Here is a 24,667-nt window from a genome sequence, read left to right as displayed (position 1 = left end):
TTGCAAATAAGTGCATTACACACATATTTGGTTACCCTGACTGTAGCCATTATTGCATGGCATGACCAGTAATTTCCACTAGCCCTTGTCCTAAAAAAAATTAATATCTACTAGAGGAATGTATGTTATATGCTCACCACCTATCAGCAGATTTCTGTTTGGTTGCAACACCTCTACAAGGCAGAATTCATCATACACCCCCATGGCTTGAACATTGGGTCTGTAAATTATATAACTGACAAAAATTTGTGATACCCCCCAAAAGACACCTTTGCTGTAAAAAAAAGCGCGTCCAAGAAACTACAAGTATCTGTAACCCAATGTAAAACAGATAAGCTGTACAAAAACTCTCCATGAAATTAATGGGTAACTGAAAGAGCTGATATCTAGAGCGGCCAAGAATCAATAATGTTACTACAACTGACTATGCTTACCAAAGAATACCTTAGCTGTAGAACAGGTAAATAAAAGTAACTGGCAACCAAAACAGCTGATATCTGAAGTGGCCAAGAATAAAAGTTAAGTTGATACAACTTACTACAATTGTAAACTTGCAACATTGAATCCTAATCATTCAACTGTGTTCTATACATTCACCCTTGCTACATCCTAAATTAATTCTTTGTAACTCTAATTGGCTGGTAATTTGGCTGCCTTTTTTTTCTTTACTCTGACTATTGAAAAAGGCCAAATTACCAGCCAATTAAAGTTACAAAGAATTAATTTAGGATGTAGCAAGAACACAGTTGAATGATTAAGATTCAATGTTGCAATTTAATAATTGTAGTAACTTAACTTTTATTCTTGGTCGCTTCAGATATCAGCTATTTTGGTTGCCAGTTACTTTTATTTGTCTGTTTTACAGCCAAAATATTCTTTGGTAATCATAGTCAGTTGTAGTAACATTATTGATTCTTGGCCGCTCTAGATATCAGCTCTTTCAGTTACCCATTAATTTCATGGAGTGTTTTTCTACAACTTATCTGTTTTACATTGGGTTACAGATACTTGTAGTTTCTTGGACGCACCATTTTTTTCACAGCAAAGGTGTTTTTTTTTGGGGGGGGGGGGGGGGGGGTATATATTACGTAAGACGTTATACTACCATTAAAACACCACAAGACCATAAAATACTTCAAGATGATTTAAACTCACTAACAAGATGGACAACTGACTGGATGATGAATTCAACATCTCCAAATGTAAAATTTTACAGATAACAACACACCATAACAAGAGTACTTTCACATACAAAATGTCCGACATTCCACTGGCTACAGTATTAGAACACAATTACCTTGGAATCCGTCTCCACCACAAACTATCATGAGATCCTCACATCAATTACATCTGTAACAAGGCAAATCGACTCCTTGGATTCTTAAAAAGAAATCTCCACAATGCACCATCAGAAATTAAAGAACACGTCTGCAAACAATTGCTCTTACCATCATTAGAATACTGCTCAACCATCTGGGACCCCTATCATCACACTAGTATTAGTAAACTAGAAATGATTCAACACCGCGCTGCTCATTTTGTTTTGAACAAACCCTGGCACAGATCTAACCAAAACCATGATAGCATCACAGACATGTTAACCGGCCTACACTTCAAAACAGAAGAACCATTCCTAGACTCACCTTCCTATTCAAGATTGTCAGGAACTTACTAGCAATACCTGATCGTTGCTTACCGTCACCAACTCCAGTGTCCTCCACCCGTGCTCAACATCCTCTCAAGCTAACTCAATTGCAAACAAGAGTTGATGTGTACAAATACTCCTTCCTCCCTCGAACAATTATTCAATGGAACTCCCTTCAAATTCCTAACATTGACACAATAGATCTTGAAACATTTAAGAACACTGTAAGTAATATAATGTGATTGTAATGCTCATTAGCCTGTAGCCCCTAGTGGGCTTTGCTAATTAACAATAATAATAATAATAATATGTAATGTATTATCCCTGTTATGAACCATATGCATATTTTTCCCTGTACGCGTATGGGCAGATCACTTGTCCCATACGCGTATGGGCGTCCCATACGCGTATGGGACAGCTTTTACTTCTATTTTACCTGGGCTTGATGGGCTGCTCAATAGTCCCAGTAGCATACAATTTAAAGGTGGCACGTAAGGCCACATAAGTTAAACTTAATTATGTATTATTAGTTTCTCACCCCCGCCTGCATGACCGTTTTTCTTACCACTGGTGGCTGAGTGTAGCTATCCAGCACCTTCTAAAGTTGCTACCTTGCTAGAGCAGTCTACGAAAACTTCATTCTGAGTCATTTTAGCTAGCTAATTCAGTTATTTGGTCAGTAAAAGATAAAATAAAAATCCGTTCTCCCGAACTGCCATTTTCAGTTGCTACTTAGGATCGCAATTGATTCTGTCAGTTCTGATGAATGCTGGTTTTTCCGGCTGTCCAGTGTCCAGAACTTTAACAGCTAGTGCTGAGGGTGGTGGCAAGGGTAGTCCATCTAGCCCAGGAAAAAAAATTGGAGGATAAGTAAAAATTAAGATGTGCATGCCGGGCCCAAATACAGTAGCTAAGGTAGCTGGCTACTGACCCCTTCAGTGGTAGCTCTGGGGGAAGGGGTTCAGATTTGATTGATTTGATTTGATTTTTAGTTTAACCTCATGGTACTGTGCGAGGTACTGTGTCAGCTAAAGGCCGTTCTTCCCTATATGCATGCATAGGCGGCTCCAGGATTTTTATTGACTGCCGGTTTTCTGACCAAGAGAATGCATAGCTAGACATTTGGTGAAGACCAAAAAAAGGTAACTGCCTGCTGAGAATAACTGCCCTATATGAATTAATATCATTGATATAGTACATAAAAGTCCCTATTTATAGCTACATTAAGACACACGGTAGTGTGTCGTGCGGCCCAAGAAGCCGGCGTCCCACCCGTGAGTATATTAACAGGAAGAAAGAAAACGCAATTTTCACACCTATGTATCTCTGTGATCCCTTATCCGATTGGAACCAAATGTGCTAGAGACGTGCCGGCCAGCAAGGGGAGTCTACACACCAAATTTGAAGAAAATCGCTCCAACCATTTCCTAGATACGAGCGAACAAAATTTCGTTTTAATTTCTTCGTTTTTTTCTTCCTCTACTTCTTCATTTCGCACACTTCGCAAATCCGCCATAAAACACGAATGCGTGCTCGGATCGGGCTGAAATTTGGCACACTTAAAGGGCTTATTAAGGCGGATCTCAGTACGACGTGTGGTAGGAATCCGATGAACATTCACGGAGTTATGACCGATTATTTGCGTAAAATAAGGTCGAAGGTCTGTCACGCCTACAGGTAGCGATTCCGGAATTCCGTAAATTTTGCATAAAAGTTTCTCCGTGAATCTTCCATTGGAGAGTTGGCACAATCATTTCGCTGCCATACGAGCAATTGATCAAACAATTGGATCGTTTCTAGGGTTTCTGGGGGCAAGGAATACGATGGTGCAGTTAGTTTCCCGCTACAAATATGTTTGTGTGGAGTTTTATGCTAATTATAAGATTATTTTGCAATATAGCCACCACAATGTTATGTTCTTTTTGCAAGAAACGACCCAGCACATGTTAGTTGCACCAAGGTGAGCATTTTTGTCCATGTAGTTTTCAATATTACCATGCTAAAAGTCAGCAAATTTGCACCACAAATGGCTCATCTCTTTGATGCACCATTTTGGTAGCTGTCAAGGAGCTGTACATTAAGAGACAAAACAATCATATAAACAGCTATAAATCAACAGTACAACTCTTTGCTTTGCATGCACATTGTATTTTTGAGTGGAGATGACTGGAACAGAGTGGTTGCACTTCACCATGTGTATGTTGTTTTGCCATCCGCAAGATGCTAAATGCATGCAACTATTTAGTGGCTTTCTATGGAGGTGACCTTTATTCAGAGGGTCTTACAAGTAAGGTTACACTGTGGTCCATGTAATAAGGTGTTTATAACAGAAAACAGAATTTCAAAATGTTATTGCAAAGCTCGGTTATAAGCATTTGTTCAATTGTGCCATTTTTGGGCCTTTTTTCAATGGAAAGATATGGAGAAAATTTTGCCTATTTTAAAGGACAAAATTGCTTATAACTCTACCATTCTATAATGGATTTTTAAAATCTAAGTGTTTATGAGATCCTCAGGGAGTACTACTCAAGGCTATGCTAAATAAAAATTATTTCCATTAATTTTAAAACTCTCCCGGAATCGCTACTACAGGGTAAACTCCTTTGAGGAATCAGGTGAAAATTGCTATGTAGATGGAGCAACCATCGTAGGAGTGCCTTTTTGTGGTTTGAAAGGAATCGGGATAAAGACCATGGAGATATCACACAAAACCCGACCTGTGTCAAAATTACGTGATCGATTTTTATGAATTGAAAAACTATTAGTTTTCGTGTCTATCAAGCAAACCGCTTAGAGCAATGAGCTGAAAATCACTATGTAGCTGGAATACTCATCATAGAAAGTCCTTGCAGTAGTACAGAAGAATCGGAATACAAAACACTGAGTTATGATTCGAAAGGCAACTACGTGTAGCAAATGCGAGATCGAGATACTCTAATAGAACAGTCACCCTAATAAAGCATTCAGCTGCATTTATAATTTAATCAATTATATTACATTGCAAGTTATTCTGTAGGGAATTCAGCTACAAACAAGTCACCCTGTAGTCAGATCAGCCGGTAGAAGGTACCTAATAGAGAGTTCAGCTACAAAGAAACCATCATGTAGAGAGTTCAGCTCAAACAAATTGCCCTGTAGAGAGATCAGCTAGAAGAAGTTACCTTGTAGAGAGTTCAGTTACAAAGAAACAATCATGCAAAGTGTTCAGCTGCAAACAAATCACACAGTAGAAAGTTCCGCTATGAACAGATCAAACTGTAGAGAGTTCAGTTAGAAACAAGTCATCTTGTAGAGAGATCAGCTAGAAGAAGTCACCTTGTAGAGAGTTCAGCTACAAAGAAACTACCATGTAAGAGAGTTCAGCTCAAACAAATTGCCCTGTAGAGAGATCAGCTAGAAGAAGTTACCTTGTAGAGAGTTCAGTTACAAAGAAACAATCATGCAAAGTGTTCAGCTGCAAACAAATCACACAGTAGAAAGTTCCGCTATGAACAGATCAAACTGTAGAGAGTTCAGTTAGAAACAAGTCATCTTGTAGAGAGATCAGCTAGAAGAAGTCACCTTGTAGAGAGTTCAGCTACAAAGAAACCACCATGTAAGAGAGTTCAGCTGCAAACAAATCACCTGTAGAGAGTTCAGCTAGGAACAAGTCACCCTGTACAGAGATCAGCTAGAAACGAGTCACCCTGTAGACAGTTCAGCTACAAACAAATCACCCTGTAGAAAGATCAGCTAGAAGAAGTTATCTTGTAGAGAGTTCAGCTACAAACAAATCACCCTGTAGAGAGTTCAGCTAGAAACAAGTCACCCTGTAGAGAGTTCAGTTAGAAGAAGTTACATTGTAGATAGTTCAGCTACAAAGAAACTACCATGTAGAGAGTTCAGCTGCAAACAAATTGCCCTGTAGAAAATTCAGCTACAAACAAACCACCCTGTAGAGAGTTCAGCTACAAACAAGTCATCCGGTAGAGAGATCAGCTAGAAGGATAACCTTGTAGTGAGGTCAGCTACAAAGAAATCACCCTGCTTCATCTTTTCTTCTTCCTGTGGTAAAGAAAAAATGATAGGTTAAAAAAGCCCTAAAGCCGGCCATAGGCCGGTTTTGGGGTATACAAATACACAAAGAAGTGAAATCTAATCCAAAACAGCTAAGCTGTAAAAAAAGTGCGGCCCTCAGACAGGCTATGGTGAAAAAAGATGTGAAACCCAAGGTGGCGGCCAAGAAATGGCTGTGATGGTAGGTTAATGGTAAAAATTTTAATACTGACAATTCAGGTGAAATTTGTGCCAAGACCAAGCAGCACCAAATTCACCTGAATTGTCGTTATTAAAATATTTACATAAAACACCAATGCGTACTCGGATAGGGCTGAAATTTGGCACACTTGAAGGGCTCATTAAGGCGGATCGCAGTGCCAACTTTGGTAGGAATCCGATAAACATACAGGGATGGGGTAAAACCGGGACAGGGACGGGGACAATAGGGGTAAAACCGGGACGGGGACGGAGAAATTTAGGGTAAAACCGGGACGGGGACAGGGACGGGGACGGGATGATCAATTGGAGTAAAACCAGGACGCCCAGAGTATGTGATCTATGCACTATAGTGTAGGGACTAGCCTACCTGTCATGCGTGCATAGAGAAAGACAACAGCTGCGAGCCATGATATACTGAGGAATCAGTCTAGTGAAGCTGTCTTTATATACAGTAATAACATCTTGGTCTATAGCTTGTTACCATCCCCACTGAATTGTGTGTATGTTATTAGCAGTACATGCATGCATGGGTACATGAGCGAGCGAGCGATCTAGTAGATGTATAATGCGGGTATATAATATATAGCTACAATCATGAATATGGGAAGCTATGCATGCATGCATAATATTTAGTTAGGCTCTATCATGAATTTTTATTCCTTTTGCACCTTTAAGTTTCCGAGCTATATAGCCAGACAGCATCATTCAATTCAGTAGTAGCTTGTGTTCCTACCAGCATTAGCTATAATTCATGTGTAATATTGTATCTTAGCTGATATAATTATAAGCTAGTTTGAATATTCCGCAGTTGAACTTATTATATATATTATGCATGCATGCTCTGCTAATCATATTATTACTAATATAATGTATATTAATACAGCTATATATAACATTAATTTTCGGCAATAAAAACAGCTTTGCTAATAAAAGCTACATTATTAAATTGAAGAACCAACACTGCATGCTTTGGTCTTTCATACTGACAATTATGCTGTCAGCTAGTGTGGCATATAACCAGTTATTAAAGTCAGTGCAGCCCATGCAGTAGTATCATGATCAGTGGCCACTATAGCTAATAAAACATCCAGCATTACTATAATTATGCTGATTGCATTATACTGATGAGACAATGATCAAACATGACACGATTATATTCAGTTATAGCTATGCAAAACAACAAAATTCATAATGATTACAAATGCAGCTTAGTAGTTTATGTTTAATAAAACATTGTATAGCCAACATCTCTACAAAAAGTAATAAGCATATGAACCAGTCGATGTTTTCAAATTGGAGGCCATATTAGAGTGATATTCAGTAAATCTTTGCTGTTTTGTTGACTTCAGGCCATCATAGTAGAAGGGGCATCCATGCCACAAGATGATTGAGACAAAATGTCCTCTGGTATTAATGGTGCAACCACCAAGCCAATAATGCCAATCATAAATGGTTAGTGACAGTGACAAATTATTGACTTCTTCAAGGCTGGTTGATTCTATACTGACAGGAACTACCCATGGACTTTTGTTCACAAACTGGCATGATAAAACTTTGGATTCTCCTTTACATGCATAAAACTGATCCCTTACACTGTTAGCAGCAGCATCAATTCGATCAGTGATGGTATATTATGCCTTTCGGGGTGGCTTGCTGGGGAATTCAGATCCACAATAACCCATGATTTGGCCTCGGGTGGGAAAAATATGCTTTGTATTAGATGCAAAAGAAAATGTAGTTTGATAACCTGTCCTCGTCATATTCTTATTTGGGCAATAAGGAGATGTACACTGCTGTTGTATCTGTAATTCCACACATGTGAAATCAAGCATAAAAATCCGCTGTTCTCAGTCCCATAGCAGTCAAGCTTCCCATTTGCAGCTCGAGGAAAATTAAGCTTAGAATGTGCTTCTTTCAGTATCAGTTATTTGCCTTCATCAAATCCTGAGCTATTCCCGACCATCAATGAAAGACCAGCTTTTATTGAGTTTTATCACCGAAGTGTGATAAAAATTGGGGATGTTGTTGGCAGTATAGCATTAAGATGGTCAAGAAGTTGTCTGAGGTACAAGTGTTTGTAAAATCACTGTGGTTCCACTTTAGTGTGGTAGGTATGGTACATCTGCTACAAACAAATTCCTCTTGGCGCTTAGGTATTGAAACGTAAAGCTTTACAAGACAAGCTTTGTGAAACCAGTCTAAACAGATGCAGCACTGGTATGCTTTATAATCCTTTTGCTGCGTGTTGTAAATTGCTTTTGAAGTAGATCCATCAATCCAGGGAGTCAAGCAGAAACAATGAAGTTGAACTTCATCCATCTCAGGCTTCTCCTCTGACTTGGTACAGAGATCAAACATTTTATCATTCAGTTTGACTTCTTTCAAAGAAAGAAAATTGTGTAACCATCTTATAGCATCTTCATTGTTTAATTTAACTTTGGACAAGTCTAGGTGTTCATCCATACACACTCCGATTAGCAGCACAGCTGTAATAACATCTGCATAATCAGTGTTAAAGCACTGGATTGAGGCATGAAAAACAAGAGCTGACTGAACTAATGTTCGGGTGGCAATTCCAGCATGATAGTTCAGTTCCATTCTGTCAGGCTCATTGTATGCTGAAACTACCTGTGAATGCAAATAGAAAACTAATATGCAGCACATGCACATTAAGAATTATTAAACCTTTTGTAGTGCTCAAGCACTGTTATATTATATACATATCTAATATCAGTCTTATAGCCTGTCAAAATTTTACCAATTTTTACATGTTTAAAGTTAACCCGCTAACTTGCTCTGTGATTATGGCATCTGAATAAAATTTTAACCACTTCTGTAAAGAATTTTCATGAAGTTTGCAGTTATTCTAGCTTATGTATAGAGAGTAGGAGATAAACAAGATTAAGTGAACATACATGTTTTGGGGCTATAAGCTGATTTTGTCACACATATATCATATATACCATATAGCAGTATCCACTAGGCATACATTCTTACTTACCTGAATGGCTGGTATTTCTTTTTCATTTGGTAACCTTTTTAAGAATGCAACTTGATTATTTCGCCTTGTCTGGATCACTACCATCTTGCCCACAGTAAAACCAGCAATTTCCTGAAAGCAAATAAGTTAATGTGCATACAGAGTACATATATATTACATAAATAAATGAAAACCTTACCTCATCTAAGCTTGTTTTGCAGACATGCAAACAAAGTAACTTCCCCGGAAATAAATTATCTATTCTTGTTAGAATGGCTTCCCACTTCAACTTTTGGCAAAAGGCATCACCACAAAAGATCTCTCGATCTGCTGCTACATTAGAATTCCTTTCACCAAGTATTTGCAGACTAAATGGTGACAGATTTACTTTTGCAAATTTTGAAAGGTCTATAAGCATGTGAGAGAATAATATAATTATTGTAACATGCATTAGTGTAGTTACAGGAGATATACATACCTTGTGAAGCTAAGCAATGGGAGGATTCCACAAGCACTGTTTGCATCACACCATCAGCGCTACAATAACTTTGGATACTTGCACATTTTTCTGAGTTTACCATAGGACTGTCTGATCTATACATTCCTGTCAAGTACATTACATATAATATTATATAATATATACAACATTATTATGCTCTTTTAAGTATACACTTACTTTCCATGTGCGCATCATAGAAGTCAATCAAAAGATTAGCAATGGTTGGATTTTCCATTTTCAAAGCTGCAACGGTCTTTTTATATGCTTTCTTGTCCTTGTTTATAGTTTCATATATCTCAGTTTGATGAGGATACACAATTATGTCAGGTTCTTTTTCATTATTTGCTTTAAATAATTCACGCAAAAGATCAGAATCTCGATAAGAGTTGGCCACAAACGAACTTGCAAATGATGGTGGTATTAATTGATGGAAATAGCCAGTAACAATGTGTTCTCCAATAGGACCAATAGGAGTTGCAGAAAAGTTTGTTGCATTCGTAATAAGGCATCTCATTTTCTCAGAAACATCAACTGGAGGCGAATCATTATCTTTCCTTGCTTCTTTAAGGTACTCTTCATAACCAGCATCAAATTCAAATTCTTTGTGGTTTGCACCATCATCTGGAATATCAAAACATACATTGTCAGTGTCCTGATTGCACTATTGACTCTATGCCAAATCTACATATTATACCAATAAAATAAATTTACTGACATGTATACTTACAAATGGCAGAATTACATCGGATTTTCTTCAGTGGCTGGTTATCCAACTTCCCATCCTCATTACCTATTGTACGTAATCACAGCTGTGCACTTTACATTAATAAAAATATTATAGGTACCTTCAGTGTTTTCTTCAAGATCATGTTTTCGTTTTGATTTATGTGTGTTTTGTTTATCAGGTTCATCTTCACTTCCACTATGATCTGTGGGAGAAAGCAAGTAACACATGTTCTTTGTACATACAAAACCAAGAGTTCATACTATTTTTATTATGAACTCTTGATAAAACACTTAAACATACAATTTGAGGCAATGCTTTCAAAATTCTTCTTCCGTGGAGGCTTTCTACCTTATGGTTTTTCTTTATTCTTCTGCCTTATCTTTTGATTTAAATGGGTCATATTAGGTTACCCAATGTCACCAATTTCTTGGCCAATCATCAGCTTGCAAGCCATTATATGGTAGCACATCCTCACTGATGGACATGAGCAACTTTCTTTTGGGAAAAGTCGAACAGCATAAGGTGTCTCATCATCTGCAGCTCTGACCATCCAACATCCCTTGTCAGTCAGCATTACACGTTTACCATGAATAGCCTCCCTTGCAAGTGCTAGTTGACTATCACCTTTAATTATAGAGCTTGCTTTGATGGATGTAGGGTTAGATGGCTCATCCGAGTCAGTATTATATGTCTCATCAGTATTGCATGAAAATGAAATGCCTTCTGTTGCTTTACTAACGATGTCCTTTGGGTCAATTCCTTTTGGAAGAAAGGGAATAAGACTTGGGTCACGCTGCATGTATGTGAAGGCATCTTTAAACTGCCATGAGTCACAGAGATGATATGCTCTTACAGTTTCGCGCTGATAGTAACATGATAAGTGAAACAATGATACACAAATCACGTCTAATGGGACTTGTTTCCACCCTTGCAAATTATGAAGGACTGCATTCATTGATTCAGCAGGATTATTTGTTATCCCATTTTCAGGATTTGAAACACCCATCTCTCTTAACTTCCAAATTGATGAGTGTACCTTAAAGGCAGGTAGAAGCTTTTATTCAAAGTACTGTAGCACAGTTGAATTAGTAAAAGTCTTCTTGACACTTATCCAAGCAGCATTAAAATCTTCTTCTCTTTCTTCTATCATCAAAGCTTTGAAAGCATTAGCATAAAAACTAATTTCAGATGGTTGGCAGTTCGCATTCTTCAAATAAAAGTTCAAGTCACGCTCAAGATGGTTCCAGCAAAATGTATTCAAACACAATGGAAAAATATCAGAGAAGTCAAACTCCCTATCAGTTACCATAAGCAGTCTCTTTGAAGCCAGGAGTGGTAATGAATGCCTAAGACTTTTCATAAATAGCAAGTGATCTTCCTTGAGTCTTCTTGAATGAATGAAAAAAGCCACTGGTGTAATAGGATCTTTCTGGAATATTGAATTTCGGTAAACTAGAGTTGAGAGATAAAAATCCCCCATATTAAACACTGTATCATAATGCAAGATTACTGGATTTGATGACACTCTTAGCAACACTTCTAGGTTCTCCAAGAGAGGGTGTGGTAGCAGATGAATGCATACAGTTGGATAAATTTGAAAATATTTTAGAAAATCCTGTGATTCCGCTTTTCGATCCTTAAACTGCAGTTGGAAACACAACTGATAAGTATTAAAAAAAGCATCATGAGATATTCTGAATTGTCGATCTACTCCTTTCTTGAAATTTTTGACTTGATTTTGGTTTCTTGGGGTCTTAATAACATGCTGTGGTCCACCTTCATCTTCATTAACAATTTGTTGATAGATTTTTTGAGTAGAAACCATAGGACCTTTGTTTAAAACCTGTATAATGCACATGCACACATTAACAGCAAAGCTACAACATGCAGCAGATGCAGAAGCATATAGCAGTACAATTATTAAAATTCATAATTGTAATTCCACATGCAACATTAACATTACACAGATGTATATTTTAGATCATATGTGCAACTGAGTACCTATAATCAATAAAAACAGTAAGGGAGGGTATCTAACTAGTCTAGAGCACTTTCAACAAAATCACTGTGTATCTTAGAGGGTATCCTACTTTGGTAGAACAAAGCCAGTACCTATCAACAGCACTCTATACACCTATAAACAGTTCTCTGTCATCAGTAAAACTGTTAACTGGCAGTTAGGCACTCTCTCTTACTATTTTTATTATGAACTTTTACTATATTATTTTGCCATACCTTTTCTTTGATGTGAGGTGCAGAACGCACAAATGGTTTTGAAGCTTTCTTGCAGTTGCGGTGCTGAAAAGGCTTATAGATTGTGTGATCTCCTAAATAATGAATTAAATAACTTGATCCTATACCCCAGTATTCAAATCTTTTAAACGAATTGTCACCAATTTCAGATTTTCTATCCTTGACATCTATTGCACCAGTCTTCTTTTTGATGGAATATTTACCAAATTCTGTAGTACGAGTACCTTTGTGCACCCATTTGTATTGGTCACATCTATAAATTGAGAAAACATTTTACAGATGCAATGAATATCAGCAGCTAGGTACATATAGCAGGGGCATAGCCAGGATTTTTTGAAGGGGGGTTCCAGCACCAGCATTGAGTTAGTAGAAGAAGGGGTCTGGGGGCGCAGCCCCCAGCCGCTGAGAGACTTTCAATATTTTAATAAATCAAAACTCAGCAACTTGCTATATTTTATGCAAAAAGTACATTAATTATGATGCATTAAGTGCCCCTGGGATGAAGGTAGTACTAGATAAAGTCACCTAGTGGAAACAGACAGCATAACACATAGAGACAGATATAGTAATCTGTAAGTGATGGTTATATCTCACTGTGGTATAGGAGCCATGAATCCACTGATACAAATGACAATCAAAACAATATAACTATACAAATATGCATAGCATGAATTCATCTTGCATAACACAAGTGATAAATTACTGGAGCTCTATATCTTTAAACACTGCACACCAAAGCTATAGCAGTATAAGGTCATGCTAAGTTTTGCATTTAATGTTGGAATATATGAAAAACTTCATATGGACATGGATGTTTACATGCATGTTCTATTAGAGTATACTTGACTGCTCTATTAGAGTGTATACCTGACTGCTCTATTAGAGTATATCGATCTTTTTAACAAGTTTTGAAGAGGGCTCATGTTACCCCTGTGAATCCTTCCCTGAGAGATGAATGTAAGTTATATCAATTGTTGTGCTGAGCCATTATACTATATTGCTCACTCATTTTGTCCTACCATACTAAATGGTGTGTTAGGATGCTGCTTACAGAAGTCTAAATTTTACAGGGGGGTTCCTGAACCCCCTCCCTACGCCCCTGTATAGCTATATATAGCAGAAATATCATGCATTCTCTTACCTTAGCTTCTTCTTCTTCAATTCCTACTGTGCTTCATCTAAACCTAGATCATAAAGAAACACTGTCCCTCCTTTAGGTTGGACGGGAGGATTAGATTCCGAAGTGTTAATGTAATCCTTGTATGTTGTGTCAGCATTCTCCAGGTAATCCACAACTTGGCTATAGTCTAGAGCTTCATTCAAATCGATAGAAAGAAGTTTACAGTCTGACTCGGGTGAGCATGAACTACTTTGCGGATCTTCCGCTTCACAATCCATTTAGAAAGCCTCCCAGTGCGAGATTAAGAGTCTCTCAGTGTGAGATCTGGGCTTAAATACGTACCAAGGACGACAAAATCTCTCAGACCCTATATGGTACTTCAAAGGTTGCCACAAGTTCATTTAAAGGTAAACCGCCACATCAATGCAAGCATGTATGCACGCGTCAACAGCTACGTACGTACGTAGCTAACTATACATGCGTCCCGGTTTTACTCCAATTGACCGTCCCCGTCCCCGTCCCGGTTTTACCCCATCCCAACATACACGGAGTTATTACCGATTATGTGCGTAAAATAAGGTCGAAAGTCTGTCACGCCTACAGGGTAAACCTCTTGGAGGAATGAGTTGAACATTTATATGTAGATGGAGTAACCATCGTAGGAGTGCCTTTTTGTGATTTGAAAGGCATTGAGATAAAGACCATGGAGATATGACACAAAACCCACCCTGTGTCAAAATTACTCGATCGATATTTATGAATAAAAAAAACTATTAGTTTTCACATCTACCAGACAAACCGCTTAGAGCAATGAGCTGACAATCAGTGTATAGCTGGAATAATCATCATAGAACGTCCTTGCAGTAGTACAGAAGAATCGGAGTACAAACCACTGAGTTACGATTCGAAAGGCAACTACGTGTAGCAAATGCGAGATCGAGATACTCCAATAGAACAGTCACCCTAATAGAGCAGTCAGCTACGTTTATAACTTACTCCATTACTGAATTATATTACATTGCAGGATATTCTGTACGGAATTCAGCTACAAACAGTTAATCTGATAAAAAATTCAGCTACATGCAAGTCACCCTGTAGAAAGTTCATCTAGAAACAAGTCACCCTGTATCAGCTAGAAGAAGTCACCTTGTAGAGAGTTCAGCTACAAAGAAACCATCATGTAGAGAGTTCAGCTGCAAACAATCACCCTGTAGAGAACTCAGCTACAAACAAACATGCCCTGTAAAAAGATCAGCTAGAAGAAGTTACCTTGTAAAGAGATCAGCTACAAAGAAGCCACCATGTAGAGAGTTAAGCTGCAAACAAATCACCCAGTAGAAAGTTCAGCTACGAACAGATCACCCTGTTGAGAGTTCAGATAGAAACAAGTCATCCTGTAGAGAGATCAGCTAGAAGTATCACCTTGTAGAAAGTTCAGCTACAAACAAATCACCTGTAGAGTTCAGCTACAAACAAATTACCCTGTAGATCAGCTAGAAGAAGTCACCCTGTAGAGAGATCAGCTAGAAACAAGTCACCCTGTAGAGAGTTCAGCTAGAAGAAGTCACATTGTAGAGAGTTCAGCTACAAAGAAACTACCATGTAGAGAGTTCAGCTGCAAACAAATAACCCTGTAGAGAACTCAGCTACAAACAAATCGCCCTGTAGAAAGATCAGCTAGAAGAAATTATCTTGTAGGGAGTTCAGCTACGAACAGATCACCCTGTAGAGAGTTCAGCTACAAACAAATCACCCTGTAGAGAGTTCAGTTACAAAGAAACCACCATGTAGAGAGTTCAGCTGCAAAAAAATCAATCACTCTGTAGAGAGTTCAACTAGAAGAAGTCACCTTGTAGAGAGTTCAGCTGCAAATAAATTACAATGTAGAGAATTCAGCTACAAACAAATCACCCTGTAGAAGGATCAGCTAGAAGAAGTTACCTTGTAGAGAGTTCAGCTACAAAGAAACCACCATGTAGAGAGTTCAGCTGCAAACAAATCCCCTGTAAAGAGTTCAGCTAGAAAAATTCACCCTGTAGAGAGATCAGCTAGAAACAAGTCACCCTGTAGAGAGTTCAGCTAGATGTCACATTGTAGAGAGTTCAGCTACAAAGAAACTACCATGTAGAGAGTTCAGCTGCAAACAAACACCCTGTAGAGAACTCAGCTACAAACAAATCGCCCTGTAGATGGATCAGCTAGAAGAAGTTACCTTGTAGGGAGTTCAGCTACAAACAAATCACCCTGTAGAGAGTTCAGCTACAAAGAAATCATCATGTAGAGAGTTCAGCTGCAAACATATCATCCTGTAGAGAGTTCAGCTATGAAAATATCACCCTGTAGAGAGTTCAGCTAGAAGAAGTCACCTTTTAGAGAGTTCAGCTAGAAGAAGTCACCTTTTAGAGAGTTCAGCTACAAAGCTACCACCATGTAGAGAGTTCAGCTGCAAATAAAATCAATCACTCTGTAGAGAGTTCAGCTAGAAGAAGTCACCTTGTAGAGAGTTCAGCTGCAAATAAATCACCCTGTAGAGAATTCAGCTACGAACAAATCACCCTGTAGAAAGATCAGCTAGAAGAAGTTAGCTTGTAGAGAGTTCAGCTACTAAGAAACCACCATGTGGAGAGTTCAGCTGCAAACAGATCACCTGTAGAGAGTTCAGCTAGAAACAAGTCACCCTGTAGAGAGATCAGCTAGAAACAAGTCACCCTGTAGAGAATTCAGCTAGAAGAAGTCACATTGCATGTAGAGAGTTCAGCTACAATGAAACTCCCATGTAGAGAGTTCAGCTGCAAACAAATCACCCTGTAGAGAACTCAGCTGCAAACAAATATGCCCTGTAAAAATATCAGCTAGAAGAAGTTACCTTGTAGAGAGTTCAGCTACAATGAAACCACCATGTAGAGAGTTCAGCTACAAACAAATCACCTGTAGAGAGTTCAGCTAGAAATAAGTCACCCTTAGAGAGATCAGCTAGAAACAAGTCACCTTGTAAAGAGTTTAGCTAGAAGAAGTCACATTGTAGAGAGTTCAGCTACAAAGAAACCACCATGTAGAGAGTTCAGCTGCAAACAAATCACCCAGTAGAAAGTTCAGCTATGAACAGATCACCCTGTTGAGAGTTCAGTTAGAAACAAGTCATCCTATAGAGAGATCACCTAGAAGTATCACCTTGTAGAGAGTTCAGCTACAAACAAATCATCCTGTAGAGAACTCAGCTACAAACAAATATGCCCTGTAAAAAGATCAGCTAGAAGAAGTCACCTTGTAGAGAGTTCAGCTATAAAGAAACTACCATGTAGAGAATTCAGCTGCAAACAAACACCCTGTAGAGAACTCAGCTACAAACAAATCGCCCTGTAGAAAGATCAGCTAGAAGAAGTTACCTTGTAGGAATTTCAGCTACAAACAAATCGCCCTGTAGAGAGTTCAGCTACAAAGAAATCATCATGTAGAGAGTTCAGCTGCAAACAAATCATCCTGTAAAGTGTTCAGCTATGAAAAGATCACCCTGTAGAGAGTTCAGCTAGAAGAAGTCACCTTTTAGAGAGTTCAGCTACAAAACAACTATCATGTAGAGAGTTAAGCTGCAAACACATCACCCTGTAGAGAATTCAGCTACAAACAAATCGCCCTGTAGAGAGAACAGCTAGAAACAAGTCACCCTGTAGACAGATCAGCTAGAAGAAGTTACCTTGTAGAGAGTTCAGTTGCAAACAAAAAACGCTGTAGAGAATTCAACAACAAACAGATAACCCTGCAGAGAGTTCAGCTAGAGTCAAGTCACCCTGTAGAGAGAATCCTGTAAAGAGTTCATCTATGTACAAGCAGATCACCCTGTAGAGAGTTCAGCTACATTTCAAGTCACCCAGTAGAGAGGTCAGCTGCAAATTATCCTGTGGGGATTAATTGACATGCAATAAATATATGCTATCTTTTTATGTTATGAACTCTTGATATATGCATTATATATATAATTTGTACATTTACTGATAAAATCAGAATGAGTTAAAGTATTTATAAAATCTGCTTCATCTTTTTCTTTTCCCTGTGGTAAAGAAAAATATATAGGTTAAAAAGCCGCAAAGCTGGCCATAGGCCGGCTTTGGGGTATACAAATACAAAAAGAAGTGAAATCTAATCAAAAACAGCCAAGCTGTAAAAAAAGGAGTGCGGTCCTTGAAAAGGCTATGGTGAAAAAAGATGTGAAATCCAAGGTGGCAGCCAAGAAATGGCTGTGATGGTAGGTTAATGGTAAAAATTTTAATAACGACAATTCAGGTGAATTTTGTGCCAATTGACCAAGCGGCACCAAATTCACCTGAATTGTCATTATTAAAATTTTTACCATTAACCTACCATCACAGCCATTTCTTGGCCGCCACCTTGGATTTCACATCTTTTTTCACCATAGCCTTTTCAAGGGCCGCACTCCTTTTTTTACAGCTTGGCTGTTTTTGATTAGATATAGTTTGCTACACTGCTGTCTAAATACTGTGACTGCTTTATTAGAGTGATTGACTGCTCCATTAGAGTATCTCGATCTGAGCATGACCAGTTTCTGGAAACCTCAGAAACACCCTGGAGTTGCCCCTGCTGAGTCCAGCATGTACACTCTACAATAAACACAGTACAACTATAGACAACCATGCAGGAGCTATACACATCGAGCTACACATAAATACACTAGCTATACAGTACACACTTATTTAAGCAAAAGTACTAGAGAAAATCCCTATAACATAGGAAATAAATTAGGTAAAAAGGAGCCCTGAAACATTTTTGTGGTAGAAAAATGGTATGAATTTGTAACTATAGTTTCCCTTACAGTACTGATATTAGAATGTTGGGTGCTATATTGTGGTTTATTTGTTGGATTATGATTTTATAGAACATTGACAGTCTAGCATGAGTACAATGGGATTCTAAAATTCTAAGGACACTGACATAAGGACTACATTTTTATGTATCATATCATGCACCATGGCATTGAACTTTCTCAACACTTTGTATCAGGTAGAAATTCATAGGGTATATGCAAGTATCTCTTGGAAATGCCTATTTTGCCATATTAAGTGATGATAACATTTTTGCATGTTGATTTGATACACTTGTTCATGTAGTTACCACATAGCAAGTATAGTGATACATATTATATTTATCTGTGCATACATATAAATTAAGGGTATATACGTAAGTGGTTGGAGTCCCTCCAAATCTTGTTCAGCTGACTGCCTAGCCATGGCATTGTTGGCACATTCCAAGATCTAGATACTCTAATACAGCAGTCATATATATTCAAATAGAGCAGTCAAGTATGTAAGTAAAAATCAATAATCACCTCCCTAAATGCTTATGGTGTGTAGCTATGATATTTTTGTAGTATTTTTTTTTTGGTTTTTATTGTTTTCAGTATATAGCTATAGCTGGCTAGCTATGCCTAGCTTTATGTTTTTTTGTAGGCTGACACCACAGTTGTACAATTAAGCTTTGCCTTTTGTGTATGCCTTCCTATTTGGCAAAATTGACAATAAAATTAATAATAATAAATCCAGATTTGCTAAACAATAAGTGACAGGAAAGAATCAATAGCTAATAATACTTTTTAATTTTTTTTAGATTTGTTGCTTTGGCTAGCTACAATAATAGAAAATTAAATCGAGTTACGTATGTACAGCTATAGTAGTGTTAAGTGATGGCTTAAAGTTAACCTAAGAATCAATCTCATGTTTTAGCTGCATGCACAACTATTAATGATTGCAAAAAAGTCGATGCACCTCATACATGATCGTGCAAACTCAGTGATGAGTCTAAGATTTTTGAAAGGGGTTTCTGAAATGATGCATGGAAATGTTAATAATCTGGATATTTTTCCTGGGTAGCTACATGTACAGTGCAGTACTTAGCTACACATATACAGAGAAAAAGAAAGTCTTAAGTAAATAAAACATGCCAAAAAGTTCCGAGGAACTCCAGAGATTCTAGAAAAGTTTGAGATTAAAATAAGGCAGAACTGAGCATTTAATATTCTAGACTGTGATAAACTAACCGTAGGGAAAGAGTTACTAAGCTGTATGTTCTATTAGAGTCATCCAGCTTGATCATTTTCAAAAGTGTTGTTGCCGGCAGTGTTAGGTGGTTAATAGCAATCTAATCCAAAACAGCCAAGCTGTAATAAAGTGTGCGGCCCTCAGAAAGGCTATGGTGAAAAAAGATGTGAAATCCAAGGTGGCGGCCAAGAAATGGCTGTGATGGTAGGTTAATGGTAATAATTTTAATAATGACAATTCAGTTAAATTATGTGAAGCGGCACAAAAATTCACCTGAATTGTCGTTATTAAAATTTTTACCATTAACCTACCATCACAGCCATTTCTTGGCTGCCACCTTGGATTTCACATCTTTTTTCACCATAGCCTTTCTGAGGGCCGCACACTTTTTTACAGCTTGGCTGTTTTGGATTAGATTTCATTTCTTTTTGTATTTGTATACCCCAAAGCCGGCCTATGGCCAGCTTTGGGACTTTTTTAACCTATGTTTTTTTTCTTTACTACAGGAAGAAGAAAAGATGAAGTAGATGTACTTTAAATATTTTATCAGTAAATGTACAAATTATATATATAATACATATGTGACCGGATTTGCGAAAAGGAGCCTTCCACACACATCCAATTTGCCAACTTTGACAATTGATAACTTCAGATTGGAAAGAGCTTTTGCCTTGAAATGTGGGCAGTGGTGATTTCTTTGCAGCTGAACTCTCTACATAGTGGTTTCTTTGTAGCTGAACTCTCTGCAAGGTAATTCCTTCTAGCTGATCTCTCCACAGAGAGATTTGTTTGTAGCTGAACTATCTACAAGATAACTTCTTCTAGCTGATCTCTCTACAGGGTGATTTGTTCGTAGCTGAATTCTGTACAGGTGATTCGTTTGCAACTGAGCTCTTTACAAAATGGTTTCTTTGTAGCTGAACTCTCTACAAGGTAACTTCTTCTAACTGATCTTTCTACAGAGCAATTTGTTTGTGGCAGAATTTTATACAGGGTGATTTCTTTGAAGCTGAACTCTCTACGAGGTAACTTCTTCTAACTGATGTCTCTACAAGGTCACTAGTTTGTAGCTGAGCTCTCTACATGGTGGTTTCTTTGTAACTGAATTCTCTACAAGGTGACCTCTTGTAGCTGATCTTTCTACAGGGTGATTTGTTTGAAGCTGAACTCTCTACAAGGTAACTTCTTCTAGCTGATCTCTCTACAGGGAGATTTGTTTGTAGCTGAACTCTCTACATGATGGTTTCTTTGTAGCTGAACTCTCTGCAAGGTAACTTCTTCTATTGATCTCTCCACAGGGCGATTTGTTTGTAGCTGAACTCTCTACATGGTGGTTTCTTTGTAGCTGAACTCTACAAGGTGATTTTTTCTAGCTGAACTATCTCTTTCCATAGTTGCATGAACTCCCTACAAGGTAACTTCTTCTAGCTGATCTCTCTACAGCGTGACTTGTGTGTAGCTGATCTCTATACAGGTTTCTTATTTCTAGCTGATCTCTTGAATTCTCTTCAGGGTGACTGCTCTATTAGGATGACTGCTCTATTAGAGTATCTCGATCTCGCACTTGCTGCACTAAGTTGGATTTCGTGTTATAACTCCGTGGCTTTAAGTCTGATTCTTCTACACCATTGATGAACCTTTCTACGATGATTACTCCATCTGTACGACGATTTTCAAAGCATTACCCCAAGCGGTTTATCTGGTAGGCGTGGCAAGCAGTCGTTTGTTTTATTAGTTAATCTCGATTGCGTAATTGTTACACACTGTTGGTTTTTTCGTTGTATCTTCCTGTTTTTTAGCTCGATTTCATTCAAACCACAAAAGGTTTGAGGTTCAATAGTTAACCTATGCACCCACAGATTTTCAGCTTCTTCCCATACGCGGTTTATCCTGTAGTCGTGACAACATATTGGTGTTATTTTTCGTGAATAATCGCTCATAACTCTTTGCCTGTTTATCGTATTCCAGCTAAAATTGGTACCGAGATGCGCCTTTATATCCCCCTTCTGTGTGCCAAATTTCAAGGCATTCGGATATGGCGTTCGAGTTTTATAGCAGTTTTTGTAAGTGTGCAATAAGAAAAGGAAAAATAAGAAAAAAAACCCAAGAAACTGAGCCAATTTTTGAAGTCGAATATCTCGGGAACGCGCGAAGCGATTTTGCTCAACTTTGGAATGTGGAGTGCTGCAGTTGGAGGGCATGTCCACAGCAAATATCGTCTTGTTTCGTCAAGGAAGCACAGAGCCACGGAGGTGCGCAAATTTCATTTTCTTTCTTCGTGTCAATATACTCACGGGTGTTACGCACCGGCTTCTTGGGCGCACGACACACTACCGTGTGTCTTGATAATGGATGTTATGATTATGATGTGATTTTTGTTGAGGCTTAGAAGCCTGTACACCCAATCAATTAAATACATACACATACATAAATTAGATGCAATAAACAAAAATTAATTATGAATATAGTTATTACATTAACACAAATCTATAGTCATAAAAGTAATTATCGCTGATTTAAAATTATTTAATGAAGAATTTCGTACAATATCACTTGTAAGACGGACTTATTTTCCATAATAAATTGCTAACACAGCTCTCCACTAGAATTGCTATACCTTGTCAGCTAATTAAGTTTGAAGCTCGTTTGAAAGGAGCCAGTTTTTCTGTCGAAACCCTTCCTGCCGTGGGACCAACATACTTGAATAGCTCTGTAGCTAGCTACGTAGTAAGTTTGAAGAAGTTTAGTAAGTTTGAAATGTATTTTTAACATTTCAGGATGAAGGATTAAGCTATGTAGATTGATTTGAGCTAGTGACCCATATGCATATGGGCACCCCATACGCGTATAGGAAGCCCGTATAGGGCAAATACGCGTATAGGTCACAACATCCCATCTCTTTTAGGGAATTGCCTATATCTTAAGTTGTGACCACATGTACTTGATGTATTAGGATGTAAATAGTTCTGAAAGTCTAGACTAAAATGTCCAGTTACAAGGGTGGATTTAGGAGGGAGGGGGTGATTGGGGTGCTGAAGCGCCCCCTCCTAAATTTTACTATGTGCAAGCTAGGAATCTTCTAGAAGTTGCATTATAGATGCAATTGCATCTTACACGTATGCATCTCCAATGAAAAGATGGAAAGAGAAGGGAGAATGGCTAATCTTTACATAGAATTACTAAGAGGGTTTTTGGTGTGAGACTTAATCTAAAAGCTGCTAAAAATCGAAATATTCTAATAGAACAGTCAAGTACTCTAATAGAACATCCATCATAATGTTTTTTTTTAAGTTGGCAGTGTGTTTTCTTGACCTGTGCACTGCTATCTTACCATTGCACCAAACATCCTGCCATATACTAATCACTTTCTGAGAACAACTTCTGTTTAATATTATAGTGGGTATTTTCAGTTGTTGCTACAGGATAGACATGCAGTTAATCTCTTTGCATGTATACAGTTAATAAGGCTGTAGTATCTGAGAACGGTTTGTTTTTGCTTTATCAGTACCAAAGTTCCATGCTGCATTTATCTAAATCTAGCATCAATTGAAGCTACTGTCACACAGGGTTTGCACTCCCAAACCCCTTGAAGGTCAACTTTATAAGCTCAAATGATACCACAGCATATTTTACGTTTTCACATTATAAGGAGGTTAGTTGTGGCCAAAAACTATAGTACGTTCGCGTTGAGCTGAATCCTGGGTTGTTGATTAAAAAGCCATACAAGATCAAAAGCTTTAGACGTGATGTTCATGACACATTTATTTGTAAGCTCATGTTATGGGGTGCACTTAATTGTCGAAAATATGGTGTCTAGTGCAGCATCAGTGAGTGCGGAGCGAAACGGTGGGGACTATTCTACGGAACGGAACGGAACGGAATGATGGACTAAACTGCGGAACGGAATGCTTTCTCAGATTGAAGCTTGCAGCTTACCATTGCTGTACAAGTTATCAGTGGCACTTCCAGCAGGTAATCAAACGTACCCCAAGAAAGATAAAACGAATTTAAGGATCGATTGTGGGTTCTTGTTGGTTGTCATTAGTAACGAAGTACTAATTGTGGGAATGGCTGACTCAGTGATTTCATCTTCGGATATATCAAGTAGGGAACTTAATGCATGACTTTTTTTTACTAGTATGTGAGTTATTTTTACTTACTTGACTTTAGAATGTAGTCTGAGGCCCAGCCTTTCTAATCGGCATAAATTAATCAGTATGTGTATAGCTACACTACAAAGGAAACAAGTATGGTGACAAGCTGAATCAACTCAGTCTAAGTAGAATCTAAAGGAATTTTGTGCAGTGTGTGAGGAGCAAACATTCAGATACCTCAAGGAGGCTATATTGTGTGAACATCAATGATTCATTAACAGAGTAGTGGACTATTGTCAGATATCTCAGCCTGAGTAGTGAGTTGAATTCTGGATGGGGTCTATTTTACAGAATGGAGTGCTTTCTGAATCAACTTGCAGCTTGGCTAGCTGCTATCATTGCTGAAATTTCATTTTATCAGTGGAACCTCCAGGAAAATGGAATAGGATAATTATAAAACATTAATTAAGTGATTGTTTAGGTAATCATGACTTTATTCAGTCTAATAAACAGAATATATGGTTGATTGAGTGAGGTATCACTTTCAGAATGTTCAGACGACCAGTGATGAGATGCATGGATTCATCGAATTTTTGTTGTGGTTGGAGACATTAAATATCCAAAAGCAAACTGACTGTATAATATTAATTCACTTTCTTTATATTTTCTCAATTTTGAGCCTGTATACAAATAATTGAATTTTCCTTGTCAATAGAAATCCTAGAATAAGATGGGAGAGAAACTTATCTTTGTTTACCTATACTGTACAACCAAGAGTTCGTAATACTGATTTGTATGGGGGAGAGTGTCTAACTCTCAGTATGGCCTGTACAAACACCCTGTGTAAAGTTCACCTTTCATCAAATCAACACCTTTACTGGGGGATAGAAAACTGTTGATTAGAGTTGCTGAAGAAGGTAAAGCCTTTGTTCTGAAATAAGGCCGAGGTGTTACTTTAAGCAGGGTGTTTGGTGAATGCATTCAAGTTAGACACTCCCCACCTTATTATGAACTCTTGGTACAACTTCAAAGGAAATGAAGA

The 24,667-nt window shown here is 37.9% G+C and overlaps 2 protein-coding genes across 4 annotated transcripts in view; one reads left to right on the top strand and one right to left on the bottom strand.

The window, feature by feature from the left end:
• Positions 1-24,667, top strand: part of LOC136258576 (uncharacterized) — a 291,117-nt gene that overhangs the window by 72,808 nt on the left and 193,642 nt on the right. The gene's annotated exons all lie outside the window — the stretch shown is intronic.
• LOC136258341 (uncharacterized) lies at positions 7,883-13,862 on the bottom strand. Its single transcript, XM_066051662.1, has 10 exons — positions 13,503-13,862; positions 12,344-12,614; positions 10,409-11,951; positions 10,227-10,310; positions 10,109-10,171; positions 9,559-10,002; positions 9,361-9,486; positions 9,082-9,290; positions 8,904-9,014; positions 7,883-8,530 (listed from the first exon to the last, which is right to left on the bottom strand). The coding sequence occupies exons 6-10, from the start codon at positions 9,893-9,895 to the stop codon at positions 7,883-7,885; spliced, it is 1,431 nt and encodes a 476-aa protein (XP_065907734.1). The 5' UTR covers positions 9,896-10,002; positions 10,109-10,171; positions 10,227-10,310; positions 10,409-11,951; positions 12,344-12,614; positions 13,503-13,862.

The sequence above is a fragment of the Dysidea avara genome, chromosome 6, assembly GCF_963678975.1.
Source record: "Dysidea avara chromosome 6, odDysAvar1.4, whole genome shotgun sequence".
Classification (NCBI taxonomy): domain Eukaryota; kingdom Metazoa; phylum Porifera; class Demospongiae; order Dictyoceratida; family Dysideidae; genus Dysidea; species Dysidea avara.
This window is presented reverse-complemented; position numbering and strand designations above follow the sequence as displayed.